We start from the raw sequence: 19,807 nt of genomic DNA, 5'->3' as shown, positions 1-19,807 counted from the left end.
CACAGGATTTGTGGTGCGGCCTCACCAGTGCCGAGTACAGGGGCACGATTACCTCCCTGCTCCTGCTGGCAGAAAGGAGTTGTTGCAGAAAGGAGTATGTTTGCACTACATGTCCAAATCAAATCATTATTTTATAATGTGTTGGATTTTAAATGTATTTTGATTTAGTAACTGCTTTCTTGTGGTTGCATACACCTGATGGCCGAGTTTCTTCTCCAGCTGAGTACTGAACAATGTTGATTTTGGTTGTGATGGGTCGTCTTTTGCAGCAGTTTGCTGTGATGCTGACACAGGCAAATTGAGGGCATATGATTGCCCCCATTGCCCTGGGCACAGGATGTTCTGTTTTCCTTTGCTCCTTTTGGCAAATTTTATAGGATGAGAACTGTATGTTACTGTTTGGCTTTATGCAGCAGTCTGAGCATCTGCGATGACCTGCTGTTGGCCTTTCGAAGTTGCTGTGCTCCTTTGGTACTCCTTTGGTATTCCTGAGTCTTTCCCATTCGCAGTTGGATGTTGTAGTAGGTGATCTTTTATCTTCAGGTAAAACTGAAAACTGCATGCTATCACCTGCCAGTGCATGGTTTTTTCTTATTTTTCTTCTTGCCACAACTTGCATCTGCCTAACGTAAATGTGCCAAACTGGCTTTACTCTTGGAAGAAATAATCATTCTATGGATTGCTTTGCTTTGATTAAAAGGAAAGTAAAGTTTTCTTGGCTATGTGGCATTTAATATATCTGCAAAGTCCATTTTTACATGAACATTTGTTATTTCTTTGGCTCCTGAAATAAAATACGTTCTGTAGGATTTCCAACCTCTTTGTAAACTCTGGAAGCTGTAAACAATTTGATGAAGTGGACTTCAGTAGGCTCTTTTCCTGTCTTTCACAACGAATAGTATGATGGTCTGGTGAGGGGCAGAATTTGATGGGTGCGGTAGGGAAAGAGTGGCTCAGCAGAAATGGTGCTTTCCTTCCTTTTTTCAGATTGGTATATTTTGCCATATGTTTGGGATAGGCTAGATTAGAAATAACCTTCACATTAAGGATTTGACAGATGTCCACCTTCTTTGAGAGTTTGTGCTGTTGCTGATCATCATTGCATAGCACTGTCCCCAGCCCACCACCTGTAAGCTAGTTCTGATGAAGACCTGTCAAAGGTACAGTTCCCTAGAATTTCATGCTGGCTTGCGAAACAGAAGGAAAAACTCTAATTATTGTTTATTGGGGGTACCCGAAGTGCTTTTTGCATTCTCGGAGTAGCTTAATATTGCCTATGTGGTGACTTCCCTTTTATTTCCAGTCATTCATTCTTCAGATCATTCCACATACAATTACTGTAAGCTTTTCAAGAAACTGTGTTTTTGCCTGCCTGTATGGCATAATGCTTCTTGTTCACACAGGACAAATACATTGAGGTGGTTTCCTTTTACATTAGCTATCTGTACAGCTTTTGCTGGTGTTATCACACTAATCATCCACGTAGATTATAAGGTTCTGAAAAGCTGATTCAGAAATGGTGAGAGAGTGGAGGTTTTGAAAACTCTTAAAAAAGTTATTTCTGTTTTTCAGTCATCTCACTTTTTTGGACAGAGTAATATTTGGTTTCATTCATGTTCACTGTTATGCTGGTTGTTGTTAACATGTTGACCTTTACCACTCACGGAAGTAAGTTTGACTGCAGAGGTTCAGTTTTCCATATTGTTAGTGTGAGAAATACCCTGTATAGAGCAACTGAGTTAAATGACACTGAAACACTACGTTTTATAGTTACTTTTGCTGAAATAAATAATAACCTTGAGGTTATGGTTTCAGAGCAGGAAGCCCAACTGGAGTCAAAAGAAACTGAGATTATGCTTATGAATTTTTGCTTGATGCCTTTTGCTTTTTATTAAAATATGTGTAATAATAAATGACATTCTATTTCTTATTGCTTACAGATAAAACGAGAAAAACCAGAAAATATACCGGATCTAAAATATTTAGTAAAAGAAAAATTTACTGCACTGGAGAGCAAGAACAGTGACTCAGATTTGCAAAGGAATGAAAAATATATATATTTTAAGGATCAACTTAAAGAGATGAGAAAACAATGTAAGTCTTATTTAAAAAAAACCAGATTCTTTGAATGCTAAATGGTAAGATGTGACTAACTGCCCTAAAATATAGAACTACCAGTTATGGCTCAAACTGAGGTGAGTGTTCTTATTTAAAAACTTACTTAAATTGATAACTGTGTAGAAAAAAAGCCAGTGTAGTTACCTTGGTAGTTTTATTTAGACTCCCACAGTTCCTGCCGTGTTTGAATACAAATATCATGAAAATCTTGCTTCACTTCTTTTTGTTGTAAGGTGGGCTTTTTCATTTGAAGACTTTTTAATTTTTTTCTTAATTGATAGGATCTTCTAAAAGGATTAGGTAAGCTGTTTTCATTTGTCACTTAAACAAATTGCTCCTGTTTCACAACTTAGGATGTGTTGCAACTCTAAGAAGACCTTTGCTTTAATCGTAGAACTATATTGTTGAAAAATGCTTACTGTGTGTGTTCTCAGGTTTACAGCTTCTATGCATGCACCATGTAACACTGCAACTTATTAAAATCTGTTTTTCTTAATTCACGTGATTTATCAAGTGTTAAAGTTTTAAGTTACTTGTGCTTGAATTACCAGAAAAATTTGAGAGTGAACAGTTCTAGTATTTATGCAACACAAAATTGTATGCTTTTATTGCCCTGCTCATATAGCAGCCATTAAAATATCACTCTGATTACTGTTGCTGGGAAAGTTCATGGGCTCTAACACTATTTGTGCTGTTCTTCCCCAATCATGATTATGTTTTGAAATCATATTATTCTGCTTGCTGTCCCTTGACCCCTGTACCTATTGCCTCCCACCCTACATTTTGATTTCAACATAAGCTGGTATCTCAGGAACTTCAGGAGTCATAGATTAATGATTTATACCATTGGAAAATGATATTCTGGATGCTCTCCTGTAGCTCTTCTTGAGTTTTGTTTTTTTGGAGCCCTATCCAAAACCCGCTGAAACTAGCGGAAAGAATTTTCCCGCTGACTTCACTGGACTTTGGATTACTTCCCTATAGAGATTTATGAAGTGTGAGGACATGCTTGACAAGGTGAATTTTAGATCTGATATCTCAGGACTCCCTAGGATTAGAGCTTGAGAGCTTTATATATTTGTTTCCCATCTTTATGGTTTTTAAGATTTTGGATTTGAGTATTAGCACTGATCTCTGAGTTTAATAGGCTCTTGGCACTATTCTAAGAATGAAAATACCAAGTTGCAGACCACAAAACAGTGTAATTTTCACTCCCTACATAACCATAAAATTATTACTGCCCCACCATTATGTTGTAATTCCTAATTTCCAGGTGTTTGTAACTGAGAAGATAAAATCTTGATAGCTGACTTTGGATTTACTTTCCACCCTGTAATTGCCTGAGGAGGGGGTGTATGCTCTAGTAATACATTCAGCTCAGGCTATGGGACTGAGTTCTAACTGGCAGACCTGTTGAAAAAAACCCAAATTAAATAAGGACAATACGAGTTATTCTTTTTAAAAAAAAAAAAAGTATGAGGACATTATTCTGCTACTACTGCCTGAAATCCAGATTTGTCTTATTAGCCACTTGGACTTTCAGTTGTGCATGGAGGTCAGACTGTGCCCAGAATGAAATGCATGATGATATTGGATGGACTGCTGTGTTCAGTACGTGGACTATTGATCAGCTGGGTCAGCGTGGGTTTTGTAGAATTCATGATGTTTTTGATGAGGTAAATCCATCACATTTGCTCCTGTTGCAGCATTTAATGCAATTTAAAAGGTTGAATAGAAAATTGTTAGTTAGCTTTCACAGTCTTGGATGCAATATAATGATTGTGTATTCAAATAAACAGTCTGGTTCAGCCCATCTTCTTTTAAAATGGATAACTAAATGCCACCTCAGGTCTGCAGATAGGAAAGAGGTGGAAAATTCAAAGTTAAATCTTTCAAAGCAAGCACAATTCTGCTGCCTTAAACTTGCATCAGTGTTGTCTCTTCTGCCTAAATAATCTGTTGATCCACCATAAAGTCACTTTCCTACTTTACTTTCCTCTTCAAAAGGCTCTTTTACCAAGAAGGCTCCCAGAAATTCTTCAGTAATAATGGGTGACTGAAGATCAGTGGAGTCTGTTTATATTCACATATGTAAATTTGCTTCTACATGATACAGTGACCTGGAACCAGTACGACTGTCCAGTTTCTCTATTTATTGTAGTGACATGATCTTCTTGCCATTGCCCTTATTCTCCCTGTCTCCTTTTGTGTGTTTTTCTCACTCATGGCTAGCCTTTAAACAGATCTACAGAACTGAATATCACAAATTTATTCACAAGCTTAAAAATGACAGATACCCACATTCTTATAGGAGCAGGGCCTCTGGTCTTAACATCTTTGTGAGAGGATAAACTGACACCTGTACTCCATCTGGTGCAAAAAGCCTCTTATTGTTGGGCTCTGTGTAGTAAATTACTATGCTGAAATGTGTAATTGAGCACTGTCAATATTATCTAAAATGTCACATATGCCACATAGAAGGTAGTGTTACTGTAGAGAAAGAGCAGGCTCAGAGGCAGGAATTTCTGGGTTGCAGTACCAGCTGAAATGAAGATTCATTAAATCTGTAGAAGACATCTACTAGTTTCAATAAATTGGTGATTTACCTTCTAGCACACCGCGTATACATGTTGGTTTATTTTTCTTTTATAAGGAGAACATTAAGGTCACCCTGTTAAATATTCAGCAGCCATGCTTAAGTCAAGTCATCTGTGTCTTCTTTAGCTTCTCCTGTATGAGCTGTGATTTCGAAAGCATGAGTCCTACCATACAGGTCCCATAATACAGCATATTATAAGGTGTCTGCAAATTTTGGGACACTTTTTAAAACTACTTGATGTGAGTTACATATTATCAATAACTCATCAACAGCTACCTGGTTAATATTTTGTTTTCAGATATTAGTCTTGGCAGGTTTGGGCACAACTTTGTGCATAACTCCTGGCCTGTTTCAAGCACACATATACAGCACGATTCAATTTTACCTCTTCCCTGGGATTTGGTTTTATTGCTAAATCAGATAAAATACCAAAACTCCAGCCAAGTTTTCTCAGAGGGGCTTTCTTGGAGTTTTCTTTTGTCCTAGCCTTTTCTATCTCAAAGGAGCAGATGGGGTAGATGCTGAAACGATTTGCCTTCCATGATGAGTTACCATTAATAATTACATCTCTTTTTATGCAGAGTTTGACATTTGTATTCTAGAATAGCTGAACAAGAAAACGTTATATTCTCACGTTATCTTGCTACTTAGAAATTAACTAGGATTTGAAGGAGAAAAACTTCCTTGTCACAAAGTTTTTAGGTATGGTGCAGAGTGTGAAGCAGTTAAATATAACCTTATTTTAACAGAAAATTAAGAAAGCTAATACATTTTCTCTCTTGAAATTTGCTGCCACAGTGATGAAAGGGAGCTGCATGGTTGTTCTCTGCAACCTGACAGGTGACGTGCAGTGCGGTAGGTAGCTCTAATACTCAGGGAGGAGAAAGGTGCTGTATCACCTTCAGATTGTCCTCTCCTCTAGGCAGTTCTGCAGGAAGGAGACCTTCTTAGCTTTGAACTTTAGCAACAGCTAAGGTGCAGAAATGAAATTGGGAAGGTGCATCTCTGTGGCAGTAAGGATGATATCGTGCCTCAGAGCAGTTTCTGTTCTGCTCATCTTTCAGACAGTTTGCAGGCATTTTCCCTCAATCTGTGAGCCTTTATTATGCAGCTACTTTAGCTGGAATTTGTGCAAAATGATGCAAAATCTCCACCTCTGATGATATGTGTCAAAACACTGTCAGACAGGTTTTATGTGAAGAGCAAGTGATTTTTCTGAAGTCTGTTTTCAGAACTATCTTACATTCCTAAATTCCCACTTCTTATTTTTAATGGAAAACATTTTCATTTTTCTACTCAAACCTGCTTAGAATGTAAGCAGTAGAAAAGAATTGTTCATTAATTTTAACTTATTTTAAAAATTTTTTAACCATTTCTTGTACCCCAAAATGACTACATTATCTTTTCCAAATAATTGAGCACTTGGAAGGATACTCACTAAATCTGGTAATATCAGAAAGTTCTAAATAATTGCATGTGTGGTTTGTAAGGAAGGATTTTTGTGAACTTAACTCTACATGGCTGATGCTCTCTTTACACATAAGGGTCCTGGACCTGCAAAGTGCTTAGTGATCTCCTTTTGATTAAGTGAAATGCTTAAGCAAGTTGCTTAAATTAAATTGCATGAGTAGATCCTTTGAAATGAGTGAGATTGCTGGAATGTTTCACTTCCTTATTGGAGTGTAACCACAGTACAGAACCTTGCAGGACTGAGCCCATAGGAACTAAGTCATGATTACTGCAGGAATTGTAACTTTGCATTTTGTATCTTCTGTAAATTTAAAATCCCACCTTCTATTTAAAGTTGTATTACCAAGTCTTTTTATTTCATGCCAGTATATATATATCAAAGGCATCTTCTGGCACAGAGTATGAGAATTTTGCCTTCACAAAATGAAAGTAAGAGCTGTCTTTAATCTCTATGTATCAGTTTAAGTTTCTGATACTCTGTGAAAAGAGCTAATCAGAAGGTATAATCTCTGCTCCTGTGACCCTAGCTGCCACTACTGTATTTGCTGAAGGTTATTTAGTTTCACATTTGGTGCACAAAGGATGACAGGTTTCATAGCCCTTTTATAGCAGCTGATAACATGCACTTTGGAATCCTTGATAACTATGGTCTCTACAAACACCCAACAGATGCATGCTTCAGTAGTCATTTTGTAGAAGGTGCTAAGATTTGAGTGAATGACAATATTGTTGGTTATACCAAACAATTTAAGGAGTGAATTTGGCAAATGTAAGAAAGATAATTTTTTTTTTCATAGGAAACAAATAATTTTGAGATGCAATAGTAGTTTAGGCAAATTTTTGTCATAGGAAAAAACTCATTATAATGTAGTTTGGAAGGTAAGAAAGAAAAAGCTCATCCTTGCCTTCTCCATTGAAGAAAAAGGTCTCAGAGGTTTTGAAAGGAGGAAGTATGTATTGTGACTTAACATTTTGCTAGGAGAGATTCATAGTCATTATCAATAAGCAAATATTTGCAAAGGAGAAATTTTTAAATTCAATGTTTAATGTTCAAGTAGACACCATTAAAATACATACATGCATTTTAAGCCATGCATTTGCTGAGAGATAATGATGTAAAAAAAAAGTGTTATTTTAGATGCAGTTTGAGGTAGAAAAAATTACACTGTGAAAAGAATTCTCTTTAAATTCATAAAACAGTCCATCTGGAGATTCCAGGAAAGACTAAAGCCTTTGATTTGCTTTTAGTAGGATAAGAAAACAAGCTGCAACACGACACTGTAGCATAATGCTTGGCAAGTTTCATCCAATTAATCCTCACAACATCACACTGAGGTAGGCAAGTTAATTTTATTCCTCACCATATAACAGAGGTGAAACTTGAGTAAATAGTTGAAGTTACTTGTGCAGAGATTTAAAATCCCTTTGCTGACTAATTATGGGAAAACAACTTCAGCACAAAAGCTGAAAATTCTAACTGAAAGTGGGATTGGTGTAATGACAGTTCAGTGGTGTGTGTGGGATATGCGCTTTTCATTTATGTAAAATTCCTTATAGACAGCCCTTTGACTAGTAAAGAAATGAAAGATGATCTAGGACTTAGGAAGGTCGCTTGCAGTTTAGGAGACCTTGGCTTAGTTCTTTGTTTTTTTACAGTCGTCTTGTATTAGATCAAGTCATTTAGGTTCAGATCAGACCACTGGGAGTTAGCTGCCTAAAATCTTTGTGGGTCTGAACCTTATACCTACACCTGAAATTCACCTATGCATATATTGTGTTTGTGTGTGCAAGGAGAGACTAATAAACGTAGACTGGCTCATATCCCTGCTGCTCCGAGCTAGTACCCTATGGAGCAACGTAGCCATGTCCACTCTGCACTGCAAAACACTCAATTGCCCTGCTTCTCCTGTGGCACTCTTGTGGCACTAAAACATCATTATTATTTTTTGTGATTTTTTCAGTTCAAAGAGCTGGAAATAATAATATAACTGTGTTTTGGTCTGCCAGAGTAAAGTTTTCATGGCATGATGCTGAGGGAGCAAATTGCAGCCCCTGAGGAGTGACATGAATATGTTTAGAGGCATTTGTGTGAATGAGATCTAACTTTTGGGTGGCGTTAAAGGACTACCCTGAGAGAGAAACTTGGCATGGTTTTGTCCTTTTAGGACTGTCCTGTCTGGATATTTTCTGGAAGGAACTAGTTGGCTTGCTCAGGAGTGAGCTAGCCCACTTGTAGTTTTGAAGGATTAGGAGATCAGGGCCTGGGAATGAAATGGAATGTTAAAGTGATGATGATTATGTCTGACATACAAACCCCCCATTTCACAGAGTTATTGGAAAGCTAGTGTCCTTGCTAGTTTGCAAAGAACCAACTCTAGAATGAATGAAACTGTCAGAACTTTTCTTTTACAATCTGGGACAATTTTTCCGGGTCAAAAATTAGCTATGTTGATAGGATAGTATAGCAGAAGCTTGCATTAACAATAATTCTGTTAGTAGATTAATGAAAAACATTAATTGCCAATGGTTCTGGTGAGGGTTTCTTTGATGAAATGATTGCCTTTCTAATGTGATTGATCAAATAAGAAGTTTCTTGCTTTGGCATTTAGAGTTCTGACGTGGAATTCGTAGTTGAAATGAAAGAGGAATCAACCCACCCCCTCAAACAGCCCTTCTCCATTGTGAGTAACCTGGAGTATAGGAAACCTGAGCTTCAGTCTCAGCAATTTAAAATCAGAACTTGACTGGCCTATTAGGTGATTGACCTGTAGCTCTGGAATCAGTTTCCCTCTCTCTCTGTTCAGTGTGTATTTAACTATATATAAAAATGGAAACAACTGCAGAAGGAAATACTGAGAGACACTGATCCTTTAACCCTATGGTAAAGGCACTCAGCTGAGGGAGGTATCTAAATCAGAAAGAGCATCAGATGTAGGTCTCTCTTGTTATAAATATCTGCCCTTCCAATCAGTGAATACTTGAGGGTAAACTCTTTTTATCTCTTTCTGTGTCACTCATCTGATCTATACATGTTTTTTTTAAAAGATCTATGTTTTATTCCGTTGCAAAAGTCTTTGCAAGATATAATTCTTGCTTTTGTATCAGCCTAGCTTTCAGATCAGCACTGAGTATATAAAATCTAGAAAGGAAATGGAGTCTTGCATAGAAATAATTTTTTATTATTATTATACACTTAGGGATAATTCTTTGGGTAATTTATTGTTACTGTCATGGGATAATTCTCTCTTAAGTGAGCACGTTGATGGCTACCAGCATGGCATTTTTACGGTTTGTAAGAACATATAGGTCAGGAAGGGAGCTTCTGGATGGTGATTCTGTTCCCTTGATGTTGCAGTCAATCACATTATCTAATAAAATGCCATCTTAAAATACATTAATTTTTTCCCCTTTACTTCTGTTGGAAGAGTGATGAAAAACCTTAGAACCCTGCTCAGATGGTGAGAAATTTTCAGGCAAAGTAAGTCTGTGACCAAGTGTTTGCTCATTTGTTCTTGTGCCAGTACTGCACCCTAGCTTATATAGGTGTTCTCCCTCAATGCTGTTTAGTTCAATTCAGTCAGTTCCTGTATTTCTTGACTCTATGGTAATCTATTTGTGCAACATGGAAACTTATAAAATTTCATGTCTGGTGGCCATATTTGAACTCATCAGAAATGTTTTATAAATTTCAGATGAGTAATAAGCATAGAGATAGAAGCTAAAGCTTGCCTGTATCTGAAATTCTGAAAACTTCAGTAGATGGATTATACTGTAGATGGAAAATTTGCTTTCTGGTAATAAAACATGAGCGATTTCACTAAGAGTTTTCATTCACTTCTTTCATGGTGTAATAATACATACTATTTTGCTTGTAAAAATCTGAACAGTGAAAATGCAAGAACTGCCTCTGCCAGCTCAGTACAATTTTACTTGCCATTATGTCTTTTGCATGCTATTCAGACAAATTTAAAAGATAAGGATGGAGGAATTCCATTCTTGTGCCATGAGCTTACAGCTTAAACTTCAAGTGTGATCACAGGAAAACAGGTGAAGAACAGTCCAAGGAGAAGAAAGCAAAGAAAGAGGAAAGGGAGAGCATCTCAGTCTTACGATTTTTCAATTGACATGTTCTCATTTTGAAGTTAGGATATTGAGGAGGAGGGAGGAAAATAAAGTTCAGTGGAGATTTAAACTTAGGGAACTTTGTTTTATTTACTCATTTTTTCTGTTACTTGAGTGTTTATCAAACTCCTGCAGGGACAGTAGTTTTTTTTTTATCCTTCCTATATGTTCATTTTAATTATTTATATGTGGGACTTTGTGCTAGCAGTATGCACAGGGATCAAAGCAAATACTACTTCAAGTAGAACTCTACTCCAAGTAATGCATTTGGATTGAGTGCCACCACAAAAAGCATTTGAGGAAGAACAGGGAAATAGATCTGAGATAGTGCTGACTAAATAATAATCCATCAGTGCATATCACACTGCATGGTAACTTCAGAGTACCCCAGTTCAGAGAAAGGAAAACACTTGGTGTTTTTATGGTTCCTGAAACTATTTGCCATGGAGTTCTTTGGTGTGTCTTTCAGAAGAGCTGCAGGTTGAGCTAGATCTTGGTTTGATAAGCGTCAGTGTAGCTTCTGAAATCCGTGGAATTTCCCTGATTTATACGTGCAATGTACAGTACCATGTAAACTAGTAATGTGCAGCAAGATTAATAAGCATCCTCTAATTCCTTATGAGAAGTTCATGTGCATTGGCTGCTTACCATAATTTTTTATATCTGTATTGTTTCATTTCTCTCTCAAAAGCTGTAGGCACCAATAACCTCACCGTGAAGCATGATTTCTTTCCACCTTGAATTTTATGCCATTAAATGTACTGGAGATCTTCTTCACACTACCCCAAACCTGTTAAATAAGTTGAGCTGAAATGGAGGAAGAAAGCTAAAGGAAGCGCTAAAGGACTGCAAAACCCATCTTTTAGGTTTGTGGACCTCAGACTGGATGCCAGAGTCCAGAGTTAAGTGCCTTCGCTGCCACAAGGAGGGTTAGGGCACATCTGCGTGAACAACTTTGTTCAGTGACAAATCTATTCTGTCAGCATAGCATGCTTTACACCTGTACGTCAATCACAATATTGCATAAGATGACTAAAAACGTGCCAACTATAACGCAAAGGGAATGAATCAGGGCTTTTACTGTGAGACTGAGCACACATACTTATATTATGTAGCTGGAGAGGAAATGGACCACGGCTCTAGTCTGTAGATTTGGGACTTTCAGGCGCTCAAACAATTACTGATGTTATCAGGGAGGTGAAGTGGTAGTTGTGTGTACTGTGTAACCTAAGATATGTTGCTTTCAGTCACCATTAGCACAAAGTCAAAGAAGTCAAACACCTTCAATGACATTTGCACTTACTTTAAAACAAGCTTGGAGTATTCAGATGTTCTGTCACAACTGAGGAGTGCTTTAAGTTGTCATCTTTCAGCTGTTATTAGCTCTCATTTGAGACACAGCATCTGACTTTACAAGTGTGGATAGGTTTATCGTGTCTTATCATCTCAAATATGGATGTAGATTTGTTGTGTTACCAGACTTGCTGTGAATGATCTCAGGATTAAAGGCAAGTTGGTTAACAGGTGTTCCAGCAGGCACCAAAAATACCTCATGAAGGAGAGAAGCAGTTAGTGGAGTGATGGTGAGAGTGCTTATGTTTTATATCATAGCATTGTGTCTACAGCAGTTGCCTAGGAAGTGATGCAAATAAATTCACAAATAAGCATATAAGAAAAATCCCTTACGGGGAAGATGTCAGTTTTGGCTCCTATCTGGATCCTCCAAGTGCCCCTGATCAGATTACTGGAGGCTGGACAAGAATACCAGGAAAACATTGCTGTAGGCTTTCCCTGCCTCGTGCCCTCTATAGGGATTTGCTATTATTCATCATCAGAGTAAGACTGCTGGATGGGATGGACCTTACATCTGACATCATACAGTTGCTCATAGGCTTTTAAGCAAGCCCTCGGCTGTAGGCTGGTCTGTAGAGGGCACTCTTCAGCCCTTCAGTTGAAGCAAAATATGCACCGTGTGCAGCTGGAAATGGACGGGTGCGAAGAGGGTGCGTGATTGTGTACTCCAGTAGTTAACTCACTTAGCAAGGAATGGGAAACTGGGTTCTCTACATCTCCATCACCACTTTCTCTTATTCCACTTGGATGGAGCTGTGCCTACTTTCAAGAGCCAAAGAGGTCTCAGGACAAACGACGTATTCCTTGTTACTCAGGCTGGGGCAGCTCTGGGCAAGTACAGAAGTCAGAACTTCAGATCCCTGGAGAAGCTGGGAGGGGCTTACCAGAGTTAGATGCCTTCAGGGTTAGGAGGCCACTGAACAGGATTTTTCATCATTTTGGACTTTAGTGTCTATAGTTTGCTTCAGTTCTTTGGATCTGGCCCAGACTTAAGTATTCTCCCTCACTCCCTATTTGAAAGTTTATGGATCAATCCAAGACTTAATGAAATCATAAGAAGTCTCTCCAGGAAGGCTGTTCATCAGGATCTATCTATAAACTTCCAGTGTAAACTGAGTGGCTAGTCTATAATCATATAGGAAAACGGGAAAAAAAGCCCAGCTTATCGCAGCATGGAAGAAGACTTCATGCAGGAAAGGTAAAGAGTTTTCTTTGAGGGGAAAAAATGTAAAAGCTTCCTGATTGCTTTATCAGCCTCTACAGTAAAAATAGTAATTACTGCAATTTAAGACTAATGAATAAATCACTGTATTAAAATGTGAACAAAAAAGTTTAACAAGCAATCACATGTAATCATTTGGCAGCTCCGTTATTAGTGTGGGCAAAGTAAGCTATTCACCTAACCTTTGCTGCAGCATCCATTGCTTTGGGGTTTTTGCTGTTTTTTTTTTTCCCTACAACCCAGATTAAATTCTCCCTTCCTGTTCTCCAGCAGTTTTGTTATGCCATGTCAGATGTCTACATAGTTGGGGTCATATTCCTCAATTTCACAAATACCTGCTCACCTAAGAAAACACGGCTGTGCAGATAGCTCCATTGAAATCATGCTTGCATATGGGTTTTGTCACATCACAGCTATGTCATGGACAGATATTTTCCAGCTCTGTCGTACTCTCTTTACCACTTCTCTCATTTTACCCAACTGCTCCCCAGCCTGAATCGCCATCCTTCCTTGTTTTTCTGCAGCTGCTTTCCCTTTTCACATGATGCCACAACCTCCTTCCTCCCTTCAGTGCTCCTCTTTGGCTTTCTTCCCTGCCAGCTCCTCCTTAGAAGTGTCCCAGAACATGTTACCCATGATTGATGTACTTAGTTTCACTAGTGAGGCCTTCATATTAGTCTTGTTTTGTCCTGAAAAAAATATATGTAACTTCATTATCTTGATAAATTGTTTGATTCATTTACATTTGCTTTTGACTGCATAGTTACTGATATGCCAGTATGCTTCCAGCTCAGTTGTGTACATGGCACAAGCCATAATTTAGAGGAAAGTAGTGGCTATTGACCACTAATAGTATGGTTGGTGGTGTGCTAGCTATACATTTTTGTTAGAGTTGGAAAATCTAGTAGCTGAGTGAGTCATGAAACCCAATGTAGCAAAATTCAGTTGTAAATGAAAGAGGAACATTTCCATATTCTTCATTTGGGTTAATTCCTGTGCCTAATGGCTGTGTATATACCATAAACATTGTGAAGGAGCAACCATGGAAACACTTGTTTTCTTGCATTGCTAAATTTACTCTGGGTTGAATATTAACACAGCGCCTGGCATTACTTTAAAAGCAAAAATAGCTAAAGCGTGACTCACTATGAGTCATTTACTGCTAGTCCTGCTATACTGCCTAGAGCTTGACATTGAACAAGTTGGCAGCCTGCATTGCTACATTTTTTTCTAGGAACTTTGAACACATTTCATTCTTGTGAATTCTCTTGTGCAACAATATTAAACACAGCAATGTGTTTATTTTGCTTCCAAAGTCGAATGAATCAGAAAATGGTGAAACAAAGAGTATTTTTCTTGGAGATTCTGGAAGAGCTGTATTCTGAGAATTATTTTTTAGCTGCAATAACAGAATGATTGCATGGATGTTAAAAGTTAATTACATTTTAGCCAGATTATGTAAGATATACTTTAAACATTTTAAAATCTCTTTTTTTTTATTATTTATTTGCATTTTCAGCAAAGGCATATGTGGAATCACAAGGCTAAGCCTGTAGGTTGAGAACGTTTTCTCTTTGGTTGGCAAAGGTTTTATGATGGGAAGGCAGTCAACTCTTAAGGGGCAGACAAAACGAGGCAACTGTATTCCTATTGGCCTCTGTATTTAAAAGGCACACCCTAAATATGGTGCTTGGTGTCTGACAGCGAGTAGTTTGCTGGCTGACTCTGGGAATGCCTATAAAAGATCAGCTGATTTCAGTCAGATGGGAAGGGGTAATGAGAGAGGGCTGAAACCAAAAGGAACTTGCTGAGGCAACCATGTGATGATATCCTGAAATACACTAGCAGGGCCAAATATCACTCTTCAGTATGCTAAAATTTTGGTTCCAGCTAAATGTCATTTCTAACTAAAAGCCACTTCTCTGAACAATAGATAACGAGGTCCTTTAATATTTTCCATAATTTTTTCTACTTTAAAAAAATGTTACTATGATAATTGAAAAAAAATCTTATGCTATCAGCATACAACCTTCTGCATTTGTTTAAAGGAGGTACCATAAATCAAATTAAAATACTAATAGTGTAAGTTCAAAACATCTACAAAACTAAAATCCCACATATCTGGGTATGGTTAAAAAGCTTGCTGTGTATCTCTTCCTTTAACTACAGATGATGGAAATAGAGACTGTATGGTACATTCATCTGTACATTTAATAATACATGCTGTTGCAGGATCTTTATAAGCTAAAGCATTTTCTCTATCTAATCTATTAGAACACCAACTTCAAAAATTTCTCTTGAAGTGGTTTCCCTATAAAAAAATCTCATTATGATGACTCAAGAGAGAAATAAGAATGATTAATTAAGCTTAACAGTGGCATCCTATGCATTGTCCTGATGTGCACTATTCTACATTATTTCAACATGAATTTGTGAATAAAAGTACAGACATACCTGCACTGAAGAGAAACTTCTGTTTAAAACTTAAAATTGTTCTGTAAACTTAACTAAAACAAGGTTAAAGTAATTTTTCTTTAAGTTTTCCTGACTAACAATCATACTAAAAATGATACCATGTTATTTTCCTAAACCTAGAATAAAAAAATGATTGTGTTATATCAAACAGTGTAAAGCGGGACAGGATTTTGATTTTTTTCTGTGTTACCTCTTTGACAGTGACCTCCAAATCACTGTTATTAAAATGGTTTCAGTAGTTACTCATGGTATATGCTCTTTAGCAATCTCTTCATAGCTACTGAATAAGCTGTACCTCAGCCACACCTCCAGACATGTTATGCAGAATATAGACATGAGAATTTATGTTAGGAGTAAGACTGTGCCTTTTAAAAGACAGCTCTGTGTAGGAGGTTTTTCTGCTCTGAGGATCATCAGAAAGATTGGAGCTGCCTAAGGCATGATATCTCTTGGGCATCTCTATACACGTCGTTTAAGTAATGCCTCTATTAAGCTATAGCAAATTATTCCCCTCACATATGCGTGTGTTTCTTTGTACACATTCACACATACTGACACAGAGAGTATGGACAAGGCATGATGTGGAGTCTTTCTCTTTTGGACATATCAGGAGACCATGTGCTGAGTTCTAGATTAGCACACAGGAGCAAGATAGTCTAGCACTGAATGTGAACTTCATTACAAAGTATTAACTGTTTTCCATAAATACATAAGAAATACTCTGTTGAACTGAAAGCTGTTCCATGTGCATCCTAAAATGACAGATGAAAACTCTCAGTTCTCAAATCACTTTCTGTTCCAGTTATGAATCCAAGATGATTTTCTTTAATATTTTCATATGATAGAACAAACAGAACACATTATGCAAAGCTGTAAATCATGCACAGTGCTTAAAGAATTAATACCCACTTAACCACTATGGGCTGTAAGGATGTCCATCTTGTTGCATTCTTCTCCTGGTCTTGAAGTGTGTTTGAGGTACAGTATAGGAACCAATATGTCTGTGAGTTGTCAATAGAAAAGTGATAGGAATTTTGGACTAAAAAATTGTGTTCTGTGGATATATTCAGTTTCAGCACTACTTTCAACAGCAGAATGGAGGCTTTTTTTTTCCCACCCTTCAAATTGATTTTATCAGATACTTCTAACCTGAGGAACTCTTTTTCATACATAATGGATGGGATGCTTAAGATGTAATTCCTTATTCCGCATGAGTTGTGAATAATATAGTTATTACTAAGCAAATTTGCCATTATATGTAGTACTTGTATAGCATGAGCTACAGATGGCCAGAAAAAACTGTTCTTTGTCTGTTGCACTATTTTTTATGTGACTGTGCCCTTCTAGAACCAACCTTACTGACTAAGGTTGTCCTGTGAGCCTTTAATCTTAAAAATAGCCCTTTTTGCTGCAGTTTGTCTGAGATTGATTCACAAGCATAGTCATACAAGATCCAGTAGCATCATTGGACTGTTAATCACTGTCACCTTTTGAGAAAAAGAGACTGAATGTTAAATTGCTCATTTCTAAACAGCTGCCAAATTATTTTCTTTTTCAAAAGCCATTAGTCTCGCATATTTCACTGCTTCTGTTTTTTGTTTTTTCCACACTTAAAATCTATGGCAACCCTTTTATACTTACGGTGGCAGGTGTTTTTGTGAAGTATTAGTGGACAAATTTGTCCTGAGATTAATTACAGACCAGAAACTGCAAACAGATGTTTGCAATTGAGAAGATCTTCCAAGTCATGAGAGTCCTTAGTCTTGGGAGGGGGTCAAGTCACCAAAGACGATGGGAGTGAAGAGACATGCTTTTCACTAAGCAAGTTAGAAACTCCTACTTTAAGGCATAACTAGCTTGTGTATTTCAGATCAACTGTGCCAGTTGCGAAATTTAAGATACTGAAAGTTAACTTTCTGCATCAACACTGCACATTACAAAGTTAATTTCCTAAATCCACAGTTAGGAATCTAAATCTGGAGCCATATTTTTAGTTTATATATAAACTTGGAGTATCTCTTTAGCTCCCTGATTGAGAAATTTGATTATCATCTTTATTATGTTGCCCTCTGTATATCGGGGAAAGTCTGCAGCTCAGGATGAGTGTCTACAGACATGTGCAGACATATTGAGTTCCTCTGCCTGCGTTGTCTCTCCATCTAGCCAGTTCAGTGCTATGCAAATGTGGCTGTACAAATTCTGAATCAGCACTAGTCTCCATCAGTTCACCCAAGGGAATGGGCGAAGGAGCTCTGTTTACACCTACCTATGTAGATGTGCCCTCAGATTCTCCAAAATTCCAGAGAATGAAGATTGTAATTAGAACAATGTGCTCATACTTCTGCTTATATAGATGTCTCTACATGTGGGTTAATTTGCTTTTACTGCTTGTTCCTCCTGAGCAGAGGTCAAGCCTCTGCTTGAGACATCAGCATGATTAATATTATGCTGGATATCTAGCTCAGCATCATTACTGTATTTTTTTAAGCAGGTAAAAATAGGTAGCAAGAACTGAGAAGCTTTTAATAGGCTGTGAACCTCTTGACATACCTTTTCTTTAAAGAGGAACACACACAAAAAAGAAAACATTCTGTATGTAGGATGTATGAAGCTTATTCCAAAATTGCTTGAATAGAGTTGTTTGTTAAAAGAAAAAGATCATCTTTGCAGTTCAGGTATCGTTTGAGACCTTAGTAAAATACTACAGAATGTGATTCAGCCGATGGTTATCTATGATGAGCAGGTAAACAAAAGATTTATTTCCCAATGGGTTTTTCATATGATGGTGACAAACTCCATTGCACAACAATGGTTACATTCCAAAGCTGCAACCAGGTTCTGGAGGGCTTAATTTCACAACTGCCTACTGTGTCCTATTGCATTACAGTGACCTTTCAATAAAGAAGGGAGATTGCTCGTTTGTTTTTTTGTTTTTTAACTTAAAAACTGAATGAGGATATAGTGCAGTGCCCTACTTCTACATGACAAATTTTGTCCTTGACATTTTTAAACTATGTCCTCTAGTAAAATATTCAGAAGCTTTTGTGTTTTCTACCTTTTTATTGATCTTGTAATGTGTAGATCTTCTTAAGATTTGCATTTACATTGGCAATACAGTTAACTGTAAAAAAAAGTAATTTCTGATATTGAGAGACTGACATTAAAAGTATGTTTTCCTGGTGTAGCAACTTATATATCATCCTTCTGACATATCAACACAACAAAATTATTTATTGTTTAGTTTATATGTGGGGTTTTTTTCAAGGTGAACTCATGAAGCCCTGATTTCTAAAAATTATTTGGTTGAAAAAATAGCTACAAAGAAAAATAAAATCATGTTAACATAATATGATATGAGAAGGGTATAAAAGGTCATCTAAATATTATATAGTTCTTCGCTGTTACAATTTATTTTGTGCTCATGATATTTCCTACATAGTAACTTATTTTGGAGTTTGAATTTTAATAACATGAAGCACTCTGCTACAAGTACACTCTTACTTCATAGTGTGACACAGACATGTAATCTTCAAAATAACTTCAGTGAGAAATTATCTGAAGCTGATAAATGAAGACAGTATCCAACAACCTGAGAGAGCAAGCTGAAAAGGCCAGACCTGCAATGAAAAATATTTTACTGTTGGTCCTGGGAAGGCAAGGTAGAGAGAAGCCCAACAGACACTAGCCATAACCGGGAACGAGCAGCTAGTTAGATAGTTTCTTACAACAGCTGGGTCTTAGATCATCTGTGTCCGTGCTGTGTGAATATCACGTTTAGACCTGAGCAGGCATTAGGTGAATAGTATATAGATCCTGAAGTTTGAGTAAATGCCTATTCAAGATAACTGAATAGCAACTATTAAGCCCGTTCTCAGCTGCAGACTTGCCCATCATCCACATTGTTTATGTTGGGTGTGTGCTCCGGTGCAGACTTAGGTCTGACTCTGGGAGATGCTCTCAATGAGGAAGGCTTGAGGCTGCTAGCCTGACCCCAAGCTGTCAATCATGTGGTCTGATCTGATCAGGTGCAGGTAGATTTGAGCACCTAACAACCACAACTCACCAGCAGATCACATAACCTCTGCTATTTGTAATCATAATTTGGATGCTTTGAGCTGGAGCTACAGCTGTGCTGGCAGCTGGTAGCGTGGTACCAGCTGTGACACCTATAATACTTCGCTTTCAAAGAGCTGTTGACCTTACAGTATAGACAGAGGCCAGGAATTACCCCTGAAATTCAGTGAGAATTAAATTGAATGTATAACACTGGCTTCAAAGTGGTCTGTATTGTTATTATCAATAGATGTCTTCAGAACAGTCCATGGCTCTAATGAGATTCCTAGAAGAGAGAAAAGGTCACTTCCATGGCGAAAATCTCCCCCCCGATTTCCACACCAGAAGGAAGCTTTCCATGGTGCCAGCGAGTCTGAAAGCAGTGTAAGCAATTA

The 19,807-nt window shown here is 37.5% G+C and overlaps 1 protein-coding gene across 3 annotated transcripts in view; it reads left to right on the top strand.

The window, feature by feature from the left end:
- The window catches only part of NSMCE2 (NSE2 SUMO ligase component of SMC5/6 complex), a 136,592-nt gene that overhangs the window by 63,167 nt on the left and 53,618 nt on the right, over positions 1-19,807 (top strand). For 2 of the 3 annotated variants that reach the window (XM_075141165.1, XM_075141166.1), the window contains exon 5: positions 1,941-2,094. In XM_075141165.1, the coding sequence (XP_074997266.1) occupies positions 1,941-2,094 (154 nt within the window). Of the gene's footprint in view, positions 1-1,940; positions 2,095-19,662; positions 19,797-19,807 lie in introns of all 3 variants that reach the window. The other variant, XM_075141167.1, reaches the window with a different exon arrangement.

Source organism: Calonectris borealis, chromosome 2, assembly GCF_964195595.1.
Source record: "Calonectris borealis chromosome 2, bCalBor7.hap1.2, whole genome shotgun sequence".
In the NCBI taxonomy this organism is placed as follows: domain Eukaryota; kingdom Metazoa; phylum Chordata; class Aves; order Procellariiformes; family Procellariidae; genus Calonectris; species Calonectris borealis.
This window is presented reverse-complemented; position numbering and strand designations above follow the sequence as displayed.